This window comes from Lottia gigantea (genome assembly GCF_000327385.1).
Source record: "Lottia gigantea unplaced genomic scaffold LOTGIsca_11, whole genome shotgun sequence".
Taxonomy (NCBI): domain Eukaryota; kingdom Metazoa; phylum Mollusca; class Gastropoda; family Lottiidae; genus Lottia; species Lottia gigantea.
This window is the reverse complement of record NW_008707001.1, coordinates 4,537,358-4,565,345: the sequence shown is the minus strand read 5'-3', so window position 1 is coordinate 4,565,345 and position 27,988 is coordinate 4,537,358. Positions and strand designations below refer to the sequence as shown.

The window sequence follows — 27,988 nt, the reverse complement described above, 5'->3', positions numbered from 1 at the left end:
GTTCACATGAGTCAATAAATTTATTACATAATCACCACAGATATCACAAATATTGTAATATATCCCTTAATATTTTTATTACATTGACTATATCATCTGTTATCACAGCAAAATGCTGAATGTTTGAGTTCACTGTTACCATTTTCTGTTAAAACTAACAGAAAAAAAAATGTTTCACATTCAATAATTGAAATACCGGTGTTGAGTTTGCACATTCTGTTTAATAGATCAGACAAGACTTGCCTGAGAAACCTCAAACCCAGCCAGAACTGATCCTGGTTCTGGAAACACCTGAGCACGTGACCTTCCGCCATGATAATTAATATAGTCAGAATTGTCCTTCACAGATTTCTCAGAGTTGTTATTCGAGTGATTCTTGTCTTTTATACGGGAGTACAAGATGTTTTTATTGTCCACACAAGGAGAACTTGTGGTACAATCAACACAAGAAGTACTGGTAGAGCACTCAATGCACGGCGCATCGGTCGAACACTCTATGCAAGGAGAACTGGTAGAACAATCAACACATGTAGCTGGAGAATGAGGTGGGGATTCACTAGATTGTCTACTTATAACTGGTCTTAAATAATGTTCATTATCCTGTTCTGACGTCTCTCTGTTATAATTTGTGTGGTAATATGGCGTTTCATCAGATCCTGTAGAAGGGCGTGGACTTCTAGATTTGTTTGAGCTTAATGATTGTCTTGGAGTAGGTATAGGTGTTCCGTTAGTGGTGTTACGCACTGAGCTATACGGCGGGGGATTGGAAGAAGAAGAACTGGGATTTCTGGAACGTTGAGAATCTGGTTGTGAGGTTATCTGGTGATATGGAAGAGGAATTTCAGTTTGAACTGAATGAGCAGTTTGGTGTGATGACAAGCCATATTTTTCAAGTTCTGGTGCTTGATTGAGTAATTTTAAGTATTGATCGCTAGTTTTAGCTCTAGGATTGAGGTAGCCTAGATGATCCAGAAGGTCAGCTGTATAAGGATCCTGGGCTATCTGTGTATAGGTTGGTTGAGATGAATCGTAAGAAACAGTTCTCTTCATTCTTTGTCTGGATGACAAGTCTACAGCCTGAAGGAGAAAATAATTAAAAAAATATTACAACTCTGAGCAAAAGTTGAAAATGGTAATCCAAAATGTGTCAAGTTCAAAACATTATTAATAATTCATTATGAGTGAACTGCAATAGTAACCTATGCAAGTCAAATGGCTGGTACATGACAAGATGAAATTTGCTTCTACCTAAAGCAAAATGTCGCAGACCACATGAGCTTGCTCTTATTAAATTCCTGTCATTCCAAGAATCTGTGTCCTTGCTGAAAGACTTAACAGGATTATAAATGTATAATGAATACCTTTTCATGTGTTTCTTCAACTAAACCCATTAAGCTCCTCAGACGCTTTTTCTTGCTTGTTGGCGTTAGCCGCACGGATCCACCCCCTTAAAAAAAACCAAAAACATTCTTTCAGTAATGAACAAATAAACCTTCAGTAATGATTGTTGGCTGAAAACTTGAAAAGGTTCCTTTTACGTGATTAAAATTTGTAGAAGAAAATGTTTCAAGGGTCAAAAAACCTTTTTAAAATCAAGTACAAATAAACTTATTTAAAGTTGCCATCTTAGATTGGAACGAACTTCATTTTTAAAGACTACTCCTTTTATATTATACCTATTGTATATAACAAGGCAATCAAAACAAATTTCAACATCCAAAAGAGCTCAATTTCAAATATCTGTATCACTTTCCAAGATTCAGATCAAACATACAGTTCTGCAATTCAACACTTTCATAATGTCACTAACATTCTTATAAATAGTAAGTATAAATTTAATCTATAAAGCACTACAGGTATCTGAAATTGAGCTCTTTATCAGCTATTAAAGCAAATATACAGATGACTATTTCCATTTCATCATCTATATATCAAGATTGGCTACTTTAAGCCACAATAGTGATTACAAAAAACCATGAATAAGATATGTAATGAATAAATACTGATTAGGCGATGCTGAGTTTCAGAGAAACAGATAATAGGTTTTTGAATGAGATTTACTATTACATTAATATATTGAATCATGTCAACATGCAAGAGTAATTGAATTAACACTTAAATATTATATCCACACTTCACTATGTAAACATGCAATCAATGGTAAAGAAGTAATAAGAAATCTATATGTTTAGAAATCACCAAGCATATAAAATCCATAAGATTATTTAACTTTAATCAAAAACAATACGAGCAATCAATAATCAATACGAATGAAGGATTAATATAAAACCAATGATTTGAAAATGTTATATGTGTCAAACTATGAATGATGGAAAATTTATATTAACAACAATGTCAAACTCAGGAAGTAAATATATGTTAACCAAATCAACCAAGAAAAAAAACAACCTTGATATAACAGCCACCACAAGATAATAACAATGTAGAGAAAAACAAGACACATTACAAATAAATAACAATAGAAACAACCTCTGGATGACAACCACCTCTACATTACGGCCATCACATGATAAAATCTTTGTAGATAAAGGAGAAATCTATAATGAAACACCATATAACAACACAATTGGATAACACATACAAGATAAGGGATACCAATATAAAGAACCTTTGGATAACGACCACCCATATCAAAGACTACCTTGATATAACAGCCACCAGATGATACTAACAATGTAGATGAATGAAAAAAAAGGGTTTAACTAAAAAATAATAACACCCCAATCGACAACCCTTGGATAACAACCACCTCTATATTAGGACCATCACTTGTTAATAACTTTGAAGATGAACACAACACAATTAGATGACAAATTGTACGTAGTGATGGGTAGATTAAATATGTATAATATAGAACAGGAATATAAGCAACCTCTAGACAACAACAGTCATCTCTATATAATGGCCACCTCCAGATGAATGACTGCCACTGGATAGGGAGACGGGCAAAAAATAACAGCCTCTATATAGCGACCATTTATGTAAAATGACCATCCTAAGTATGTAAGTAAATGATAAACAAAATTTACTGCTATGAAACAACACACACTACTGAATAGTGGATGATAAATTAATTAAAAAGTTAATATATGAAGATGGAATTGAGCTGAACTATCAACAACCTCTAAATTACGACCACCTCTATATAATGGCCACTTGAACAATGAATATAATTGTGAAGGGGACAAACTGAAATTAAACACCACACTTAACATCAAAAAGTAAAGGAAGTGAACAAGTAAATAAAGGTAAACAAAACTGAAAGGGTTAGGTATAACAACAGCCTCTATATAGCAACCACCTTTAAATAACAACCACCTCTAAATTACAGCCACCAATGATACCTGTTAGGGTTGATGAGTTGACCTCTGATAGGATGAACTTCTTGTCTTGCGTATTGGCCCCTGCTCCTGTTTGTCTGGTTGGTTCCTCGATGCCCGCTACCTCGTCATTAAAAGCAAGATTAGCATAATTCCATAATAAGTAAGAGTTTGGTTTCAATTAAATATTATTTTAAATATATCTAAGAGAAACATGCAAAAATTAACTTTCATGCATGGAAAAAATTGAAATAAAACAAAGAATTTGAAGCAACTTAATTATAACAGGCCATTACAGAGAAAAATCTTATCTAAAATAAGATTCAAAATAAGCTCAATAAGTTTCAATAAAAAATGAACTCAATGAAGGAATAAAAATGAATTATAGATGCCGACTCAGTTTTCAATAATCAGATCTTATTTATCACATTTCTAACTGTTGTAAGTTTTGTCTTCAGTGAGTTATTGATATGAACTGCTTTATTCAGAAGAAACTGTTAAAAAGACTAGTTAATGTTTAAATCATTGAGCTGAATAATGACGTAATTTGTGTCAGTTGACAATTTATCATTCTTTTAAATTTCACACCCTAACAATAGTGTTGACATAAACCTTGTGTATCAATTATTTTTAGATTTTATTCAGATATGGCATCATCTCTATTTAACATTTATTGGTTTTATAGATGGTCCATCAAAATATAAAACACAGACAAAATAAAACAGCACTTTCAACTGCCATCATATTCTAAATATCTTTCTCCTTCTTCTACAACACTCAGAAACTAATAAAAGCACATTTCAATTCAGATATATTTGAAGGGAAGCAAATAAAAAACAACTGAAAAATTATCTACTACTTTTCATGCAAAGCAAAAGGCAAAACTAAGTTAAATCAAACAAAATGAGCAATTTAATAATAATCAAAAATAGTTCAACCAAAAGTAAACAATTTCATTGGTATTTATAGCCAGTTTCTTAAAGAAATAGCTAATAAAATAGATTGAAGAACTCGCCCCAGTTCTGCACATATCTCAATCATTCAAATACTTGCAACTACATGCAAAGTTAGCTTGTAGAAGATGCTGATTATCATATACTTGCAAGTATAATGTGCATTCATGCACAGCCCTTGGTTCACTTAGTGTTTTTTTTACAATTTGGTCTTAATTCATTAATAGGTTGTCTAATTCCATGGATTTAATACTATATATATTTAATAATTAACAAAGCAAGGTGCCAAATCATAATATCTCAAGTAACCCTAGATTGTTAGGAAATTGATAGATTAAGCTTTGGTTCCAATTCCTTGAAATTTTGTTTCCGACACCAGGCACTGGTATTTATAACAGTTATAAGTGTCTTACCATCTAATGTTTGTGGAGAAGATTGTAAGATCTGTTCAGGAGACATCTCACCACACTGTTCCTGTATCTGTTTTAATTTTAACGATATACTGGCAAAGGAAGGTCTATTATGGGCATCAAAACTCCAACAGTTTTCCATTAAAGAATATCTGAAAAACATTGGATTTGTTGAAACACATAAAAACCTTTCATTAAAATTAAGGACATTTAACTGTAAAACTCAGAAAAAGCATGAGCCTTGGTAATTATTTTCAATGTAATGGAGAAAAACTAGCTATTTTTAACCTTTCCAACAATTACTATGTAGCATTACCACCCACCTAGAATGAGTAAAAAGAATTTCTCAGTGATGTTAAGCTGTTAATAAGCTTGAAAATTATATGTCATATAAATTATTAGCAAAACTTTGTGGCCTTAGGCGACAAGTTGTGTATTTTAATCATTAAAATTTTTAATAGTGTTCAAATGAAAAACTTTCAGTTCTAGGTGTCGGAATATGATAACATATACACCAACACCAAGGCTTCCTAATAGTCCTAACTGTATAGTTGTGAATAAAATGTGCACCCATCATTCCTTAAAATAAACTTACATTTCATCTGGACATTTATCAGGTTTGTCTAGTTTACCACCAGATCGTACAAACTGTAAAACTTCTACATTAGTTCTAGCTGGGTATGGTTGCTGCCCTAATGTTATTACTTCCCACATTAGTACTCCAAATGCCCTGAAAGAAGACATGAACCACGTCATACAAATCTAATACATGTTAAGTTAATTTTAAATAGCTTTTGATTTATATATTACTAGCTTAATGGAATATTTAGGGCAGATATCAAAAAATGTAATAATACATTCAATATGGGGTACAAATCTGAATAATATACATATGTTTATATAGCTTATGTTTGATAATATCTAAGACTGATTTTATCAAACAATGTAATAGTATATCCAATATGGGAGAAAATCTGCGTATTATACTCGCAAATATACAGTATGCTGCATCAGAGTATAAACCAACACACATGATTTCATAAAAAACAAACTGTAGCCTTTATTACATTCACAATCCCATTTTGGACAAACAGATGCACTAGGGCAATAGCAATATATATAGATATATAGAATGTTGATATATAAAAATATAAAGAACAAACCCATAACTTACCAAATATCAGAATGAGTTGTAAATACTCCATCAACTAATGATTCAGGAGACATCCATCTAACTGGTAATAATCCCTCCCCTTCTTTACGATAATAATCATTTTTATAGATATCTCTAGCTAAACCGAAATCTCCAATCTTCACCACCATATCACTGGGGTTTTTACTGGATACCAAACAATTTCTAGCAGCTAAATCTCTGAATTGCAGAAACATTTTCATATTATAGCACTAAGAGCAGTATTAGGTGTTAAAATAGGTACTCAAAACTTATGAATTAGGATCAGGATCAATTTTCACATGGAATATGTTAAAACTGATTTTTTTTCATTCAGCGAAACAGAATGAATACCAATACAAAGGTCTTGCATAAAAAGCAGTATGGTAATTTATATGATGTAACTTCATCTTGTATTGTTAGAGTATTATTGGAGATAAATTTCTGTAATGAATCTACATCTAAAATAGGGCTGTGTCGGTTGTGATATTGTTCATAGTAAAAAAGAAAGTTACCTGTGAACAAAATGCATGCCTTCTAAATATTCACAGCCACTGGCCACATTTACACAAACCCGTACTAAATCTGGTAGGTATAGTCTGGGTGGACTGGACTGTAAAATACCAACAATTAGTTTATAATTTCATCGTTACATCAAACTGATTTCTCATATGATGCTGCTATTCAACTGGAGTCAAACCATTCTAGTTTTAAACACAGTTACAACCTCAGCAGAGACGGAGCCAGGTTTGCATCCTAAGGGGGACGAAATATCTGAGATTGCCTGAATTTCTAACCTAGTTATGGGATTTTTGCCTGAAAAACTTGTTTTCGGCGCTTTGAGGGGTGCGGCTGACCCTCTGCCCCCCCGTTTGGCTCCGCCACTGAACCTCAATGTTACATGGAGTCTCTGAAAGAAGTTGGGTCAACTAACCCAGTAAATTTATATGTCTATTTTGGATCATGGAGGTAGTAAGTCTGCAATTTATTACCAATTTTAGCCAATGGAAGAAAACCTGCAATTGATTCTGAACATTACCAGTACTTACTATTGTGGCTCTACAGCATCTTAAATATGACAATAAATCACCACCTTCCATTAACTCCATTATAATAAACTGTGGGTCATTATCCAAACATACACCCAATAAACTTAATATATGATCATGTTTAAAATTACTCATCAATACAGCTTCTTTTAAAAACTCATCTTTTTCTTGATCAGATGAATTCTTTCTTAATGTCTGAAATAGATTTGGACTGTCATAATGTGTTCAAAGGCTTTATCATTAGATCAATACTGAAATGAAGGAAACATTCTGCTCTTCTCCATTTTATTTGGCTAGCTATGTCTGGAATAACTATACACTGTGCCAAGGGGTAGTGTTGCCAGGAAAGCAATGCCAAATCAGAAAGTCACTTTCAATTTCCTAGTGTCCACTACAATTCCCTGAACCATACTAAACATTCACTTTTTCATCCATTTTGGTATGGGTACTTTGGTTATTATTAATAATTTGAAAGACTACAGAAATACTGTCTTCTTACTTTAACAGCAACTCTTGTGTCACCAACAGCATCATTGAGATATTTAGCAACACCTTCAAATACTTCACCAAAAGCTCCACTACCCAGAAACCTGGTCAACACTAATTGATCACGGCGAAGATAGGGGAGAGCTGCGATATCTTCATCTGTTGGCACAATACTGGAAAATACATTGAAATAGTTCGACAATCTACATAATAAATGATATCATGCATGTTTGGGTGTAAAAAATTAACAAACATTAATTTACACATATCATCAAAATTAAGGGCTGATTGTTTTCAATTTTTTAAGAGCTTTTTTGACAATTACAACCAATTCATAAATATAAATCTTTCAATGTCATTTTAATTTCCTTGAGTGGCATTTAGTAACTGGGGTATGAATAACTGGCAAGTTATTTATTAAAGTAATTGTTATCCATATAATTGTGTCCAGTTATTCAATGTCATTTTCAAGAAAAAACCTATAAGATTTTTTGAGAAAAACAATTAGCCACTACATAATCTAATAGGCTTATCAAAGATTAATTGAATACAACTTTACTTGCCAAACCCAAACCGACAGTATTTATAACAGTTACCTGAAAGCATATAGTGTATTGCTCTGTTGGACTGCTGTCAGAGGTAACTCTCTTAAAGTGGCTAGCTCTACATCAGGTCCTCTAATAACAAATGGTCTAGGTTTCTTTGCTTTCTCCAACTGTCTCCTTCTCATTACTATTTAAAACAAAATACAGTTTAAATTCAGTTCAAATTTAATCAATTTTCATGACCATAGATAGTTTTAAACAAATCTGCAAATTTGAACTGCTACTCTGAAAATACTACTATTTTGTACTGCATATACTGTATAATTGTGAATACTATGCGCACCCTTTATTACCATTATGTATATCATACAGTCATTCAACAAGTAATTCAGATGACACATATTGCAACAATACCTGACAAGTTGACAGAAGATGAAAAAACAATTACCTAAACAAATTATAATTGCCACCACAATAATAATAAACAATAAAATAACAGCTACAGACACAGCAACTATTATAGTAAACTCTTCATCACTACTTGATGCTGCAACTACAAATACATCACCAGCATATTTTATTGAGAAAATACAATCCTTCATACACTTTGTCACAATTTTGTGCCCACTGGAATTGGCTGTTTTGAGCACCGATAAGTATTATAGAAAATTTCTGAGTATGAATGATTATAAAAAATCAAGCCATCCAGAACATTAAGATGGATATCATATTTTCTTCAATTAACCAAGTCTTTTATATGGGTGTTTTGAAATGACAGCTGTCCAGAACGATATCTATTCAATTTCTGAACACCCTTTATATATGTGTTGCTTTCTGCTCGGTATTGAAAAACATAAAACTTACTACTTGGTGCTACAAATGTGCTGCTGTTTAAACTTGTAGGTCCCCAGCCATTAGAGTTTTTGGCAGTGACACGGAATATATACTGAACACCTGGTACAAACATCTCATAGTCCATATTCCATCTTTCTTTACTACCATTATATACTACTTCCCAGCCTTCCATATCAGATTCACTGAACATTCAAAAATATATACAACATAATAGCCTTGTATTTCAATCATATTATTCTACAGATATAAATTACAGAACAATATCAATGCATAATATCATAGTCATAAAGTCCTGAATTTCTCTTTCTAATTACACTGTTAACATATTTACAACAATCAAATTGCATCTGATAAAAGTCAAAATTCAATCTGACTTGTACAATATAATCAAGGAGAGATTTGTATCGATTTCCAATGGTTAAATGATACCATAATCAGAATAAATAATCCACAATGGCTACAATAAAGAATACAAACCTGGACTCTAATTTATAAAGTTCAATAGGAGCACCATGATCAACAGGTGCTTGCCACTCCACATCATGTGATCCTTCTTTAACTTCATTAATAATTGGTGGTAGTGGTTCTCCTGGTATATCACCTACAATAAACATAGTATAAATATCTCTAAGAACACTTCTTTAAAAAGATGATCTTATACAGCCTCGTAGAAAGAAGATATTGAGAGAAGGCAGAAGGTGCATCAAAATGCATACATATCTAAAATAATATTGACTCCTTCCAGAACAATACAAGTCACTGTAGACATGCTTTATAAAAATGGGCAGCCCACTGTTAAACCCTAGGTCTTAAAGCATGATATGCTTACTTCTCTGGGAACATTTTGATTTTGAATTTTGATATTGTTACAAATTAATATATGACTCTTAAATTAAATTAACAGACTTACTAAGTGTTTGAAACATGAATCTAAATTTATCCCCAATAGGCCACTGGATTACACTAATAGGTGCAAATCTATATGATAGTAGAATAAAGAATCTATACTTGGTGAAAGGTTCCAATCCTTCTGCCAATAACTTGTAAGATGTGTTAGTGCTGGTTGTTTTTGGCAGGTAATATTCTCCAGGAATGATCTCAGTCATTCCATCACCGTTGATTATAATCTAAAAACACAGACAATAAACAATACGAAAATAGTTAATCAAATTATTATCCAGACTCAGACTTGTTATTACCAATAGAAATGCTGACAGTATCAATATGCAAATCACACTTTCAAACCACAATATTCAAAAATCAATATTTCATTTTGACAGCAAAGGACAAGTTCTATGTAACAGAGTACCAAGGAAGTTTTTGAAAACACATACAAGTATCTGAGCCTATTTACACAAGGAACAAAATAATTGTTTCAACAAACCAACACTTTTTGCACTTTTGAAAGCAATGAGTAATTTCTATGTTATAGAATAGCATGGAATAAAGCTTCAGATTTTTACAAAACTGAGAAAATCAAAGTGAAAATACCTGTTCATACAGAATATTATGTCTTGTAACACATTTATCAGAAGGTGATGTCCAGTTGATAAGAATAGATGATGGTGTAACATTCTTTAGTACTATATCATTGGGCAGCTCACATGTCGTAACAGACACAACTTCACTTTCACTGTACTGCTTACCTTCATAGTCATAACATAGAACCTGTAGAATAAAACACAACATACATTATGTAAAAATAATTCAAAGGGGAATGCCATACAGTGTAAAATATAACAAAGTTTAACAAGACAGTTGTGTCATCATGTAGCTTATATTGCCACTATTTGTGTTCAATCTGTTCCTTGAAACTTTATTATGGAAAACAGGATAAGTTATGCAATATTCTATGTCATTTTGATAAATTTTTCCTTCTAACGAAATAAAGCTTCTTTCAACCTTTTGAAATTTCTTAAAAAAATTTATACAAATACTCCATGCCATACTGACCTTGACATTATAGGTTTGGTTAGCAAGAAGTTCAGAAACAACAGAATACAGAAATCTGGTCTTCCTGTCTTTCCTTACAGAACCTGGTTTAGTTTGACCTTTAAGATGAACCCCATCATCAGTAACAGTGGACCAAGCCACAATACATGATATACCATCTTTAGGTCCATTAGCTTTCAATGGTGGTAGCCAGTTGACTCTTACTTCTTGAAATGACAATGGACCAGCTGATACATTCCTAGCTTCTGATGGAGCTGAAAAACAAATCGAGCTTTTCTAACTGACAGTCATTATTACCAAAATTTAAAATGTTCTAAGTTTAGCTTATTTTAATGAAGTCCGAAAGTCTACCAACAACAACAACCAGATTACCATAAGATATCCAGCTAGACCATCAGATAAATCTAGTAACCTGAATAAAGTAATATATCTTCTTATGGCCTCAAAGGCATCAAATCTTCCAGGTGTCAATGGGAATAGTATTTGATGAAGAACAATATATAAAGTAAATCCAACAAACCTCCATGAAGAGTAGAATATTGGAATCGCTTGCCGAGAGCTTCAGATAAATATTCTGTATAGTAATTACTAACAGCTACTTGAAATATATAATCACTATAAACATCTAGTCTTTCTATAGTCACTTCTTTCTTGTAAGATTCCTAAACAATGAAAAATAACCTATTATGTCAGTTCTATTCATTTTTCGTAGTTTCCTAACAACTCAACAAAGTAAGTTTGAGGGTAGAATAAAGCCATTATCTAACAATCTTGTTCCCAATCTTTGCTTCTTGAGCTCTCTTATGACATTTTGACGCAGCTTGGTATCCCTTCTTCCACCATAAGCACTGTGGAAGGAGTCAATATTCCAACTGAATTCAATGAATTATTTCCTCAGCAATAATGGAATTTCAATGAGGCTTGAAAACCCATTGTATTGAGAGAATGTTAGAAAACAGGATATCTCATGAAGTTGACCTGCAGTATATAGAAGTGTTGGGAGTCGCGCGAACACCACTTTTTGAAACACCTGATGGTACATCTTTTTAAAACTACTATATAACTTTTAGTCTTGATTTTGCCATACTTTGAATTAGATTTTGATAATGAAATTGTCTTGCTTTTTTTCACTCACCACAGATTGGCAAGAATCAGGATCATTAGAACAATCTGGTAGTGGACTAGTTCCATCAGTAGGTGAATCCTGTTTACGGTAATATATAGTAAACTTATCTATGGGTAAACTAATACCATGACAAGCTGTTGGTCTCTTTACTTCTTCCAGTTGTAATGTAACAGATGAATTGGTAATCTTGATACCTGTTACTGAACCATTGTATGCTCCTGGATCCAAACAGATTGAATCTACAAATACAATTTAATAATAAATTATTTATTTAAACAACTTATACTTTGAAAATGTATTGCTATAATATAGTTACCTGTAAATTTAAACATTGATTTCATATGAGGATCATACTAAAAAAACCTTTCGAGTAACAGGTCAGAAATTTTAGACCATGCTAACAGACAAGGCTAACAGACAAGGCTAACAGTTTCTTTGTATATGCCACAGTTGGATATTTAGGTTTGTTAATACCATCTTACATGAATGAATGTTTATAGATGTTTACACAAAGGACAATAGCAACGAATGTAAAGAAGTTGCTGTACCTGGAAGAGGTTGGAGATGTGCACCATAAGCTACCATATCATTAATATCTGGTTGATTTAACTCTATATAACCTGTACCACTTTCTTTATAAATACTATATAGTTTCTCATCTCTAGTGTTATACCAGTAAACTCTCATATGGTCTATAGCTATTAGATCTGGTGGTAAACCTACAATCAAAACAACAATATTTGGATTATGCTGACTCTTAAAAGGTCTATTTCATGAGAGTCCTATGACACTATCAACCAAAATACTTCATTATGTTCATATTGAATCAACAACTCTAAATCATTATGAATAAAACCAATACACATAGAATTACTGAAGGTAACTGCAAAAACTTCACTAAGGTGCAAACTTCGTGAAAGCAGGGCAGAACAACTTGCTCTAATGATATACCTGATAGTACTTCTCTTTGGAAGAGTTCACTACTATACTATTATTTGGACGAGATTTTTGATTGACAGACTTTTACTAAGAGTAGGCTACTTTAATACACATTACTCCAAAGCACACTAACAGCATGAAAACAGTCTCAGTCTCTAAGTTTTAATAATATTATGTACCATTATCCTGTGAATTTGAAGCTTTATAAATTTCTCGACAGACACAACCATGTACATCAGTAGCTATAATAGATCTTCTTTTCATATCCACAATAACTATCTCTGTTGAACCATCATCAGTATAGTCCATAGAGATCAATGGTGATACATTTATATCATCTTCACAGTTACAGCTACGTTTTCTCCTCTCACCAGCTCCTGTATTCCCCAGTATAGCTTCTACATTAGTTCCATTTATATTGCTCTGGAATAACTGTCCTTTACCATTCTTGTCTATTTCTGTCCAGAATAATGAACTGAAAGGAACCAGAATCAAGAGGATTACCACAACAAACAAACATCAAAAATAGAAAAGATCTTGAATGATCCTTGATAACTATCAGATTTCAACCTCATTGATTTTAATGGCTTGTGGAGTTGAGACTCCTGGATTGCTCTTTCAACATATACGTCCTTCTTCTCCATGAAAAACAACGTTGGCTATGTCTTCTTGTGGACATTGTTTTTTGATTAATCAGTTATTAGGCATCCAAATTAACTGCAACTGATAAAACTTCCAACAACTGTCAATGTAAAATTGATTGCTAAATAAGTTACCTTGTATAAGGATCTGAAAGAACACTTCCAATAGTGGTGTTTCTATTTATAACTAATTGATATTTCTGCTGATCGACATGGTATCCCATAATTCTATCACTCTCTCCACCCTTTCCTTCCTCTACTATATACAATGTCCTACTGACCCAGTCCATAGTCATATCTTTAACTGAATTGTTTAACTGCATTAACTGAAATAGTCATATATTGAAATTGGTAGAGGTCAAATTTTTCTTGAGGTCAAGATCAAAGGCATAAATATTCATGATTGAGGGCAGTGCTGATGACTAGGCTGTATTTCGGGGCATGACCGACAGACCAGTTCAGATATCCGTTGTTAGCAAGGATGTATTGGATATAAAGTGAGGGTTGGAAAAAATGTGGAATTTAAAGACACTTCAAACAATAGAGCAATACCCAGGTAACTTTCGGAAACAGCTGAAGATATACTTTCGTACTCGTGCTTATTTCAATCTATGAGAATTATATTGGCTGATTATGAAATAATGTTAACTATCAACAATAGACCAAACTTACTGGTATTTGTGTTGCTTCTTTAGAAACAAATAATGAATTTGACCTTTCAATCCAGAATGTTCTATCATCTTGAGCTAAGAATGCCATTGCTGATGGTGAAACACTGGGTAACATGACTGTAGAGTTGAGATGATCATCCATTTCTGATATTCTTACAGCTGTCTTTGTTGCTATCAGTAACTTGGGAACTGGATTTACAGCTGGAAAACAACACAAATGAACCTCAGTGATAATTAATTAAGACAATTTTATGGATGGATACTTCTAAAATATTTATTACTTTCAATGTTTCAGTGTGGTTCTCACACTGTCATCAGTAATACGATGAAGCTGTTTGGAATACTACAGTACAATAAGCCAAACCAGACTGTATGCTGACACAATAGATAGATACGCAATCACAATCATTCCAGATGTCAAAAGAATGAGCAGAAGAAGACTGCAAATGAACTGACTTGAAATAGACTTACCATCTGTTTTAGCAGAAACTATATCTGATGAAGGACCACATCCAACTTCTGTACAAGCCTCAACCTGGAGAGTAAAGTTTAATTTCCATTCATAAAATTCATATCAAATCTCAGTAGACAAAAACTGTTCACTTAATATGACAGACATAATTCAAAAGAATATCCTTGTATCCCAAAACAAGTTTCAGATTTCTGAAATCAGCCAAGATTTGCCAATATTTCCATGACTTTTATAAAATCTTAAAGATGTTCTATACCTTAAAGAAGTATGTTTTATTGGGTGCCAGGGGGTTCATTATAAAGTGTCGAGCAGTTCCAGGAACTCTAATAGATTTTACATCCATCTGATCTCTCTCCCAATAAAATACATTATGATACTGTAATATACCATTTATAATACCAGGTGTCGACCAGCGAAAATCAGCAGCTAAAGATTGTTGAGCTGTGGTAGCATTTTTATGTTGAGTTACATATACCCTTGGTGTTAAAGGAGCTTCAGGAACTAAAAGGATAATTCATGGAATTTAGACACAAATGATATTAAAAAAGATAATTTTTACCATGATTAAACTCTAAAACTTATTCCAAATCCTACACAAGCACTTATTCATTGTTTTAACATTTGACAATTTCTATGAGGTATTTGGAGAAGTTAATGTTAAGTCCTTTGATTATGTAATTCTTCAATGAACACTCACCTGACATAGGAGATCTTAATGGTATAGTAACAGAGTCAGCATACCCCCAATATGTATATGGTTGTATTGTAACTGTCATCTGAGTATAAGGCGAATAGCCTTCTATAGTGTGTGCTGTATCTTTTGTTATCTGTGAAAGGAAATAAATTCTATTCAATAACAATAAAAGCACTAAGAATATTTTTCTTATGCAAAATACTGATCCAATGAAAAATAAGCATACTTACAATGTGTTTGGCATAATGTCTAATTTGTATATACAGCTTATATAAAACTTCTCCATGATTCACTTCTGCTGATGGTCTCCATGTAAGATTGAACTTTGACCAATTACCAACAACTGAGAGATCTGATGCTGACATAGGGTTTGGAATTACAACTGTGGTTGAGGCATTCATTCCACCTATTACAAGAAATACAATCTTGATTAAAAGACAACCAAGATGTTTGGACATAAAAATATACTCAAATGTCTTCATTAGTTTGTCACATGTGGATCAATTTACAAAAAAAAAGATTTTTTTGCCTGTAACTGCCAGTATCCACTTTTAAAATCAAAACATGAAATACACCAGAACTGTTAATTCGAGTGAAAAATTAGAATAAATACTTGTACATAAAAAATATTTCATGAGCACTAATCTAAAAGATAGATGTAGTCTATGCAGAATTGACGTGGTTTATCTTTCTTTGGAAGAATAGACATAGGAGAATCGAAAGCAATATTACAATCATACATTATTGAATGCATAAGAAATGGAAAACAATATTAATGTTGTTTACAAGTCAATTACCAAATTATTGAAATTATTAAAATTATCCAGCACTGCTTGTAGGCCTATCATATTTTGACTAAACAAAGGACATACCTGGATATCTATGTAATGAAGGATGACTGACAGCGAATGACGAGATATAATGGTTGGCAGGGGAAATAACTGAGGAATAATTTCCTTCGTGATCACCAACAACTACTGACTCAGTTTGATCCAACCAGAATAAATGATTAGAATAATATTGTAAACCAGATGATCTGTAAGAAGAGAATACTGATTTTAAAAGAAAAATGTATGTTTTTAACACAGTTTCACCTACAACAAATATTCATTTTGCAAACAAACAAAAACAGAAACATTCACTTACTTTGAAATACTACGGAAGTCACCATATTTCTTAGCAGTAGTTGATGACAGCTTTGAATTGGCCCCATTTAATCCAACTAAGTCAGCCATATACAAATCTTGACTCTCAAAACTTTTGACAAACCAGATGACCTTCTGAAGGTCAAAGTTCAAAGCTAAACTTATAACATGGTATCCAGAGAAGAATTCCACCATAAATATCTGTGTAGGATCATCACCATTGAGGTATGTTGATTCTATGGTATTAGTTGTTGCCCAATATAATCTTCCTGCTATAGAGTCAATAGTCATATCTCTAGCAGACGTCTGATATATAGACTCACTTACTATACCATTTAAATCAGATCTTCTTATCTACAAAATTAAATAATAAGAAAGCTTAAATCCAAAATCCTGATATGATATTTTTCCATTATAATCCAAGGCAACATTTGTATGTAAGAATATATGCATTCAATATTTCTAATATTAAGCTACTTATATATTTCATATTGTGACCTAAACTACCTCCAAAAATTAAAAACAAAACTCTTAGTGACATTGCAACATGGATCAAATATTCCATCAAAAATATTTTCTTTGTATTTAGTTTTAACATTGAAAAGGAAAATTGAAGCATGCCTTATTAATGGGTAAATACAAAATAACAAAAATCAAAATTATTCACATAAAAACATGAAAAAAATGTCACTCCTAAATAACAACTAATACATTACAAAAACTGGTAAAATTGTTACTTGAAAATAGGTTGAAAGGTCAAAAAGTGAACACCATCCAAACATTGAGAGACTTACCACACTATTTACCCATAAACCACTTTGTATTTTCACTAACTGAATATAATCCGGTATGAACTTAGAAATCATAGAAAAATTCATAAATATCTTGAAATTTCAACACAATGTCAAAGGAAGCTCTCTTAAAATACTGTTTTGTGCGAAGAAGTCAATAATCAAAAGGATGCAAGATAATTCAAGGAGAAAGACATTAAAGAAATTGCAAAATATTATTTCTGTGGAGTGAAGTTCGAAACTATAATGACCAGTAGCTTAATTCCTATCAAGAACAGCGAAAAAAAACACCAACCAAAAGCAATTTGAGCATGATGAGTTAAAATTCTAAGAAACTTACTGTATTTCTATCAGGCTCAGACCAAAATATTTTCTGTCCCAGCCAATCGAATGTAAGACAAGTGGCAAACTGGGCATGATTATTCACAGATTGTTGTCTGGTTTGTTTGTTATACAGTAATAGTTTACCATCAGAGTTGGTCCACATCACATGGTTATTATACCAGGATATATCTGATAAAATAGAAAATAATATCCAGCCTTCAAAAGTAAACTTTTCATTTGTGGATGCAAAAGTATCCTTTCATTTTGCAAAAAGATAATTTTATCCAGTAGATGCAAAGGCTTTTAAACTTTTCAGTGATAGACGGCAGATGAAGTAGATCAAATCTGTCAGCATGAAACAGAGTTTCAGGTTCAGCTCTAATAATCCATTTGAAATTTAAATATTGAAATTTGACTTGATCTAAATATCTACAGATATTTTTAAAAAATATCACTGTGCATTGCCAGCCTCATCCGATTTTGATTCTTGATTAACAGTAAGAACTCATGTATTGTACAAATAAAATATAAGCAATGGAGTAAATGAAACTCACCAGTAATAGGAGACACTACATGACGTAAGGACTCTACTTTATATTCACTTAAATCATGTTCTAATATTTCTCTTTTTAATGCTAAATAAACTTTAACTGGTATTGGTTCTGAAAAATACAACATATATTAGAATAAGGGCCTGGATTGGAAAAAAGTAAAAGTATATTTCATGCTAAATTGAAAGTTTATAACTTATGCCAAATTCATTTACATCTTTCAGAAATAATACTATTTGAGCTTGAGGATTATTTTTTGAGAAATTAACGTTCTGTATGATTTTTTAAAATTTCAAAATAGCATTGCAACAGTAATTAATTAGGATTAAATAATGTTAAAAAATAGATAACTGTCAGAAAATATAACATTTGGCTTGTTACGAGAATGTCTTACCATATTTCAGAGTGCGACCAACAAAGAATTGAGACCATGGTCCTTGTCCAGTGTTTGATACAGCACGTAACTGTATAGAATATTGTGTATCAGGATGTAATCTATTCACTGACAGTGTTGTCTCGCTAACTTTATGTGCTAATCGTTTTGTTTTCCCTTTCTTAATTTCATAGAAAATCTCAATTTCATAACTCCATTGATTCCAGGCTCCTCTTCCTGAAATATAACAAAATGAAATGGAGTTTTACACCCAGAGGCAGAAAGAAAAAATCCCAAAATAAAACTTTTTTGAAAATTTATAAATTAAATCATAAAAATAGAATTTTATTGAAAAAAAGGAGAAAAATCAAAACAAGTGAAGTTTAACATAACACTGATAAACAATAAACAAAAATACAATGGAACAATCAATGAAGAATGTGTTTACAATATATAATAAACAAGATTGATTATTTCCAGATTGTTTTTTTAAAAGATTTTTTAAATTTATTTCTTTTCAGTCAGGTTCGATTGGACTAGATTTAAGATAATTGAAATAAAGAAACTAAGAACTATGTACTTTCTTAAAGACAACAGATCAATATCACAGCATACAGTTCTTAATCAATACATCAATATTTCATCAATTACCAATACATGTTCATAAAACAACATACTAATACTAATTTTATGGAGTTCATTTCCAGTACATTCCATGGTGCAGTAAAAAATCGAAGTCAAAAAACAATAAATAATGATTTTGGACCTAAGTAAGCATTCAATGCCATCCTGTAAAAGGTGTTAAAGTACTCTTAATATGTGTTTCACTAGTTGACAGATCAAACTTAAAGCTATTATTATATACTTGCTTATATGAAAGGTTCATTAGCTGCTATCAATGTATTGCAAATTGTTTTGGATTTAATTTTGTGGATCAGTTCAGTAGCACTTGATAAAACTTTATCCCTTTTATACAATTAAGTATCTACATTGACTTTCATATTCTCTGAAGGTTATTCTTATTGATAAAGTAATAAGTTTTAACCGATCGAACCCATAATATTAGTCTTACCTTGGTATTCTAGTTTAGATGGTGATTTCCAACTAATCTGAGCAGAATGAGAATTAAATAAAGCTTGGATATCTGTAGGTGGTGTGTAGGGCACTAGAAAAACATTAGAAATTGAACATTAATTTGATTTGTCTTAAGCACTGCATGTTTTTTATATTTCTTTACAATTACAAGAGGTTGGATTCTTAAAGTTTAAACTAATATTTCACATGCAAGTCAAAATCTCAATATTTGAGCATTTCCACACACACAAATAGAAAAGTATATCCAGATAAATTAAAGTTTCTCACCTGGTTCAGGCTGTGTTGTTGGATGATAAATATTAATATTACTGTATTTATCATTAAAAAACAGGAAATTATTCTGACGAAAAATATCATATCGTTTATCAAATTCTTCTCGCTTCACATCATTACGGGTGGTCCAATAAAACAGCCCTTGATACGTAGCAATAGAAAACATGTTGGAGAAGTTGAAACGACTCGATTCAGATGGTGGTCTTATATTATTCACTTCACTTCTATCAAAATACACAGACATCATAGTATTCTGAGTTTCATTAGGGTAATACAGCTGCATCTTACTAAAATCCAGTGCGAAGGATTTGATGCTATCGTCATAAACCATCTGTGTTTGACTTGATAATTCTCCAGTTCCAACATCGGCCAGATCCAAACGAAATATTCCTCTACCATCACAATAATAAAGGTATCTAAAAAAAATATTAATCATTCAAAAATATATATAGACTCTAGTTCAAAGAAGAAGTGCCTAAAATGAAATTTAGTAGTGAGGACATTTTCAATAACAAGGTCACATCTGACCTTCATGGGTCATAATGATACAATTTAGAACTTCAAATCTGCTGACACACAGCAAAGGATGTTCATATGTTACCATTGCATCTTTCAGCATTAAGATACCAAGGTAAAATTCTTACACAACACATAATTGAAAATTGAAATGTTGGTTTGATATGGCAGCTAGCTCAAAATAAGTTTATTATAAGTTTATAATGTTCATTATGAACATCTAATTCAAGTAGATACCTACCCATTGAGAGGATCAACCTTGACATCAGTTGGTGGAGTGTCCAAACCATCAATGACCACCACACATTGATCATTCTCCTTATATAGAGGACAGGAATATATCTACAATAATAACATAAGATATAACCTTTATATAGAGGACAGGAATATATCTACAATAATCACATAGGATATAACCTTTATATAGAGGACAGGAATATATTGAATATATCTACAACATTAGAATAAGAGAACATTGTAAGACCTGTATATTGTGGACAATATCAGACTAAGAGAATAAGAGCACAAGAGATTACTGTAATACCTGTATATTGTGGACAATATCAGAAAAAGATAACAAGAGATCATTTTAATACCTGTATTTTGCAGACAATGGATTAAGAGCAATAGAGATCACTGTAATACCTGGATATTGTGGACAACAACAGAATAAGACCAATAGAGATCACTGTATTAACTGTATATCGTGGACAATATCAGAATAATAGAAAAAGAGATCATTGTAATACCTGTATATTGTGGACAATATCACAATAAGAGTAATAGAGATTATTCATCTGTTTAGAGTAAACAGGGTTAGAGTGGGATAGAGAGAACAGTTTTACCTGTAGATAGTGGACATAATTGGCGGGAGTAAGAGGATTTGAATTAGAAGTAATACCTGTATTAGAGATTGTAATAAAAAAATTTTTAAGGAACAATGATGAAAAAGCAAGAGATGAAAATGAAGTTTGATATAAAGAATAAGTATAGGACCTTACGGAACAAATGATTTGTTAAAACCTATTTATAGAGGACAAGACATAGAACAAGAGATTAGACATCTGATTAGATTAAGATCGTACGTCATTCTGAAAATGAGTAGGTTTTTTCTCTCATGAATGTTATTAAAAGGGTTCATGTTAAGTGCCAATAGACCAATACATTAATATACAGACATCCAATAATCTAATATACTATAATAGAATTATCCTGAATATCTTCTTCTATCTTATCAATCAATTAATGTATAATGTTTTGGTCTGTTTTGGTAGTAAATCAGTCCAATTCCACATAAACAACAGTTCTAAGATTGTCCAAACTGTTCACCTTTCAAGACAAGTATTGTCAGAAGTCATGCAATCAAGGCTAAACATAATCAAACAGGCAACAATAACATCCCTTATTTTACAGATAAACTATTCCAATCACATAAAAATGTATCACATTGAAAGAAAATATGCATGTGTTGAAGATTTCACTAAAAATTTGAGGGGTGTCAAATACATGATTGGCACATCCTGTACAAGATTGGATATAATTTAAGAAAACTTAACAAAGATAAAATTCAGAATTTACAAAATACAGATTGTATTCTAAAACTAAATTTTAGCGATTGACTAATCAGATGGCTGAAACACAAAAATCATTTTAAGTTAAGTTTTTGAGAACCCCTGATAAATCTACTAAGTTAAAATAATTCCAGTGACCAATTAATCAAGTAAAACATCTAATTGGTTTCTATCTAGACAATTTCATGCCATCTGTTTTATGTCAAACAGCAGACCAAACACAGCCCATAATAATCAACTTTATCTAGCCGTTATATTAAATTAACTTACCCGATTTCTACTGATGATAAAAGCTGTATCATTTAACCAGTCTATAGTAATTGTTGTAGGTTTTAACAGACTGGGATACAGATCTGTTTTCCTGTCTAACTTGTCAGAACCAAGTGGCACCAAATCAACTTTTCCAGTCGAATCACTCACTAATAGATGTTGTTTTTTAATATGAACACCAATTCCTGAAAACGTAATGATCTTCTTAGTATGAAACATGCTGAGTCAGGGAGACTGGGGGTGGCTTAGACATCACATTCTAAATAGCCTTTCAATGGTAATCTATTATCAAAAAATACAGTAAAGATTCCCCACATTTTATATTTGGTAAAAGTACATCTGTCTACCATCCACACTATAAGCACAAAAAGCTTTTTAATGTAGAATGGTAACAAATATCAAACTTACACCTTCCTTTGAGTCCCTATAGAAAAAGTAGTGAGCTGTTATTTGTTTGTTTTCTGAATGTTCTAAAATGTCTTTGACTGACTGTATGTACTATATCTAATTCTAATTTATAACATAGTCGAGCGTGAAAGGACTTTGTTGTTGTCTGGTTAGTCCAATTCAAGTTTGGCAAGTTATTTCCCCTTACATACCAATATTATTCAAACACAATAGAAACTTTAAATCCAATTTTGTCAAACTATGAAATATTTAAATAACATAACAAAACATATTTTCATTTGAAAATTAAGCCAATAATTTTTGTCAAAATTGATTCTTCCATTCACATAAACTTCCAAATAGTTAAAGGGTTTAAAAAGCACAAAATACAACATCATCATGAAAACATTCAATATGAGACAAAAACTGACGGAATGAATATCACAAGTACAAAAAGGATTAAATTAAAAACAACAGGATATCAAATGGAATTATTGAAATAAAAAAAAATGTTACAAATATGAAAAAGGATCTGAAAAGAAAAAGAAAGTGGAGAGAAACAAAAACTTTGGATTATCACACAACATGGTTACCTTCTATTTCTCCTTCACCATTATATACACTGGTTTTATCTTAGTTTAAAAGGAAATAAATATCATTTATATAACCTTACTAAAAGTATATTATGCAGGGATCTCAATAGAGGAAATGGAAAATATCAGCCAAGGAACAAGGGGGACACAGGCTCTTATAGGGTAAAGGGGAAGATTTTGCCAATTTTAAAATGCTATCTTTTCGTCTCTTAAATCAAATTTTTAGTGGCTTATTTGGAAATTAAGAAAATACCAGTGGCCAGAAAAATAACGGAATTGAAATTTGAGCCCCCGAAATCCAAGTGTGTCCAGAATTATCAACATTTAAAAGTTAAAAAGGATGGCTCGTTTTTTCTTCAGACTCTGCCTAATATTGTCAAGACAAATATAGAAACAGAAAATAAAATTTCTATTTTGACGTATTTTTATAGGAATTATGCGATTTTTGTACATTTCTAGTAGTTCTAAAGACTATTTACACTAATCAACCCCCTATAATGGCATATCTGTTCCTTTAACAGAGATATACAAGAGTACAATATAAGTACCTCGAATTTTGATATACAAATGTAAAGGTATAATTACCTGTAAATTTGATATACAAGAGTAAAGGTATAATTACCTCAAAGTTTGATATACAAGAGTAAAGGTATAATTACCTGTTAATTTGATATACAAGAGTAAATGTATAATTACCTGTTAATTTGATATACAAGAGTAAAGGTATAATAACCTCTAAATTTGATATACAAGAGTAAGGTATAATAACCCTTAAGTTAGATAAACAAGAGTAAAGGTATAATTACCTCTAAATTTGATATACAAGAGTAAAGGTATAATTACCCCTTAAGTTAGATATACAAGAGTAAAGGTATAATAACCCTTAAGTTAGATATACAAGAGTAAAGGTATAACCTCTAAATTTGATATACAAGAGTAAAGGTATAATAACCTCAAAGTTTGATATACAAGATTAAAGGTATAATTACCTCAAAGTTTGATATACAAGAGTAAAGGTATAATTACCTGTAATTGTAATATAATCAGAAGAAGTTTCGTGTAGTTTATCTGGTAAACTAATAATATCAATCAAATTCTGTTTATAAATATGATTATCTGCTCCTAATATTAAATACGGTGTTTCTGTTATTGTTACTGCAAAAAATATTCAAATATAAATGAAGAAAAATGAGTAGAAACATTTTGCAATATTTCTATATTCTTTTTCAATCTCATTTCAATAACATGTATAAAAATAAACAAATTTGACAGGAATGCGTGGATCAATATCTTACGAAAACTAAGATTGTATCATTTCATAAATTGATTCATTGCCTTTCAGAATTAATCCTGTAACTTAACCTTCACTAGGACATAAGGAAGTAAGAATTGAATAAAAAAAACTTTAAGAGATATTATCTTCTTTACCAACTTATATTAATCAGTTTTTTTGATGTGAATCTCTTTTTAGGATTAAAGTTTGAATTTGTTTCTAATGGAATTAAAAGGGAACAATACCAAAATTTTCTTGATATACCCACAAATAAATAGATAGTTGAATCTTAATTTTTCAACTACTTTTCCTTAACCTAAAACCTTTGATTACATTTCAGTGCCACTATGCTAAGTTACAGAAAACCTCTTTTTTGTCTGATTTATCCAGATTTTAATTTGTTTTTTGAAAAGTGTAAATGAAGCCTAAGGGATTGTAAAGAGGTTTTCTAAATTTTTGATGTGGATTGCAAAATATACTTTATCACATAAATCTCTTCATGATTAGTGACTTCAAACACTTTGTTTTAGTGGAATTGCAGGATCCACAGACGTTTGATTGAATATTGGAAAGATTTAAATTGATGCTATAAGTGTCCCCAATACACATACAAATTTTAGAAATCCTTTTACAATCTCTTTAAGTAGTCCTGTACACTTTCATCATCTGCTAAAGTGAATTTTTAGATGCCTATATATCTTTAAATATGCTGGCTTCCTAGTTTCTGTCAGTTAACCAATCTGGTAGAAAATTGTGGTTGATGTTTCATTTTATACACCTACACAAATAAATTCATTTAAAATCCATTCATTTTCTTGTAGGAGAAAAATAAAGCTTTTAAAAGAAGGGTTTTAAATGAATATTAGAAGTCTACCACCCACCCTAGTCGACTATAGTGTAGGTGTAGCAATCTATTGACAATTGGTGTTTGTAAAATAAGAACAAGTTAAATGTAAATAGAATAGACAGACTCAATCAATGTGGATTATTTATAAGATATAATTGATCTACTGGATATATCTATAAACTGATCAAAGTTTTTGTAGTAAGCATGTGGAGAATTGAGGATAAGAAGGGACTCTTTCATTTTTATTATACCCTAATCCAAAAGTTTCTGAAATGAGGCCACTGAAATGCACTGATACTTCTTTTTTGCATGGTTGGCAGCTGGCGAAGCTATCTCTATAAAAAAGATAGCTTGCCAGGCAAGAGAATATACGCCAGCAGCTTTGATTTCAAATAAAAATATTTGGCAGTATGACGTTTAGTCTTACACTTCTTTTGAACTTTTTGGGATGCCTTTAAGTGTTGACACTAACTCATATTAAATAGTTCTCAATTTTTTGATTTTCAATAGGGTTCATCCATGGATGATAACAAAAAATTTCACCAAGTTGCATCAAACTCTGCTGAAAATTTTGCATTAAAGAGTGTTTACAAGCGGAAAAATTGAACACGTTTACAAGAACATGGGCAATAACTCATTAAATATTTTTTTATATTTTTGCAATAGGGTTCATCCTTAGATGATTACAAACGCTCACATCAAGTTTCATAAAAATCCATCAAGAATTGTTCCTTTTAGCACTTTTTAAAGGCCTCGGAGAGATAACGGTTGAATTATTTTATTCTAATTCAAATACAATTGTAAAACACAAAACAAAACAACTTCTCATGCTAAATATTTACAACAATAAGCAAGAGAGAATCATGCAGTGATAACATAAGAAGAAGATTAAAGATTCAAGTAACATAAAGAAAAAAAATATTTCAACCACTACATGTATAAGGAAAGATTAATTAAGCAAATCAATCATAAAACAAAGCAGCTTTTGACCACATAAGCATGACCCCTTTTTACAAAGAGGAAGTGTTATTTCATCTCTTCCTGCATATAAGGACAAAATTGTTAATGTTTTACACTTATTCTTGCTTTTGGAGATCAAGAGGTTTAGGATTCCAATGTAACCAAATCTTCCAAGGGGACTGAACTCTCTTAGAATCACTTGCCAATGGTTTCACAATGACGTAGGCTTACTCTTCTAGACACCTGATACCACTTTTCACCATAAAATATTTACTCCTATGATTTTCTTCCTCATGTGAAAAGTTCATTAGCTGTGACCAATGTTTTGCAAGTTTGTTGTTTGGATTTTATGTTTGCTTTTGTGGTTCTGTATGACTTGGTTTATTTATTCCTACCACCGTAGCCTAAATATTTCCTAGACTGGAAAGTTACTAACTTGCCAGAGAATCTAAATGTAAGAGATTGTAAAATTTGAAACCATAAGGCCATCTGTTTTTTGTTAGTTTCAGCTTGATTAACTACTATCTTCTAGTCAGATTGTAACATCATTTTGTTAGGTTGTGAAACAGGTGGTCAGTTACCAAATTAACAGATAACTGGACAAATTCTTTAAAAAGATTTTTTTCTAGATTTTTATGAGCATCAGGGCCATCTATGGCTTCTATTTGCATCATTCCTAGTTTCAGTCATATAACTGTGGTTTCTGTATTTGTACAAATACTAAACATTAATGAGGTCACTATAGCAAAAATTGCTGATAAAATCTTAGGGTCTTTGCGATAGTTATGTGATAAACGCTTAGTTTAAGTGGAACTGCAGGAGGCACAGTATGACGTAAATCAATGCTATAACAATACCGGTACTTATAATACTGATTTTAATTCATTGAGATAATTACAAACTCTTAACCTCTTCACATCAATGACAGATTGATACTGAGTTGAAAATGTTATCATCTTCGGCTGTATTAAAGTCAGCAAGGCAGCATCTAACTTGTTGAGCCACTGAGGCCCTTAAAACTATTTCCAGCTTAGATCCTTCTTGAAAATGAAATAATATCTTCTGTCTATCCGAAATGAACTGTTTCATGATTGACTGCAGTCTTTAAAAAACCTTTTCTAACTTTAATGAAGTTAATAGCAGAAGTTTCTTCAAATCTATCAATGAAAATTATTTCCAATGATGAATATCCATCAACTGCTTGCAATTAATTGTTTTTATAACAGAGCAAAAAAAAACATGAATTAACTTGTTATATCTGATATATAGAGGTTGACAAATTACCCGTGAGAATTGATGTTAAAACAAGTTGTATTTTTCATGGCTTTAATTTGCATATTTATCTATCACTGTTCATTCTTTATTTACTGACTTTTTAAAGAATTCAATAGAAAATAGAATGAATAATATTTCTGAAGGATAACAACTTAGATTCTGAAGGATCAGTTGGTTTATGGCATGATTTCTAGACATTAGATCAGAATTGTCTGCAAGTCAATGCAGCAGAGACAATCAGGATAATTGGAATGTCATTAAAGGTTGAACACACCAAGCCTATTGCCACAAGGTTCTCATCATGATCAAGCACTTGTTCTAATAAATAAGTAGATAAGGCTATGAAAGAAATATTAGAGCTCACATACTGAAATGAAGATGTCACTAGAATTTCAACGCATCCAGCCTCAATAAGAACGTTACAATTTTTAACTACAA

General features: G+C 31.6%; 1 protein-coding gene across 1 annotated transcript; it reads right to left on the bottom strand.

Moving 5' to 3' along the window:
- Positions 1-228: 228 nt before the first annotated feature.
- LOTGIDRAFT_156686 (hypothetical protein) lies at positions 229-26,764 on the bottom strand (the record flags this gene model as incomplete). Its single annotated transcript, XM_009047309.1, has 37 exons — positions 229-1,077; positions 1,362-1,447; positions 4,708-4,856; positions 5,300-5,434; positions 5,879-6,076; positions 6,391-6,488; positions 6,925-7,119; positions 7,424-7,583; positions 8,007-8,142; positions 8,404-8,508; positions 8,820-8,992; positions 9,288-9,411; positions 9,721-9,937; positions 10,302-10,478; positions 10,764-11,017; positions 11,284-11,425; positions 11,899-12,128; positions 12,438-12,608; positions 13,008-13,303; positions 13,605-13,795; positions 14,142-14,341; positions 14,612-14,675; positions 14,869-15,113; positions 15,310-15,439; positions 15,537-15,712; positions 16,179-16,342; positions 16,453-16,805; positions 17,246-17,284; positions 17,583-17,755; positions 18,121-18,228; positions 18,512-18,727; positions 19,563-19,655; positions 19,853-20,274; positions 20,616-20,716; positions 22,216-22,400; positions 24,222-24,350; positions 26,671-26,764. 37 exons carry the CDS (start codon positions 26,762-26,764, stop codon positions 229-231), a joined length of 6,978 nt encoding a protein of 2,325 aa, XP_009045557.1.
- Positions 26,765-27,988: the final 1,224 nt, after the last annotated feature.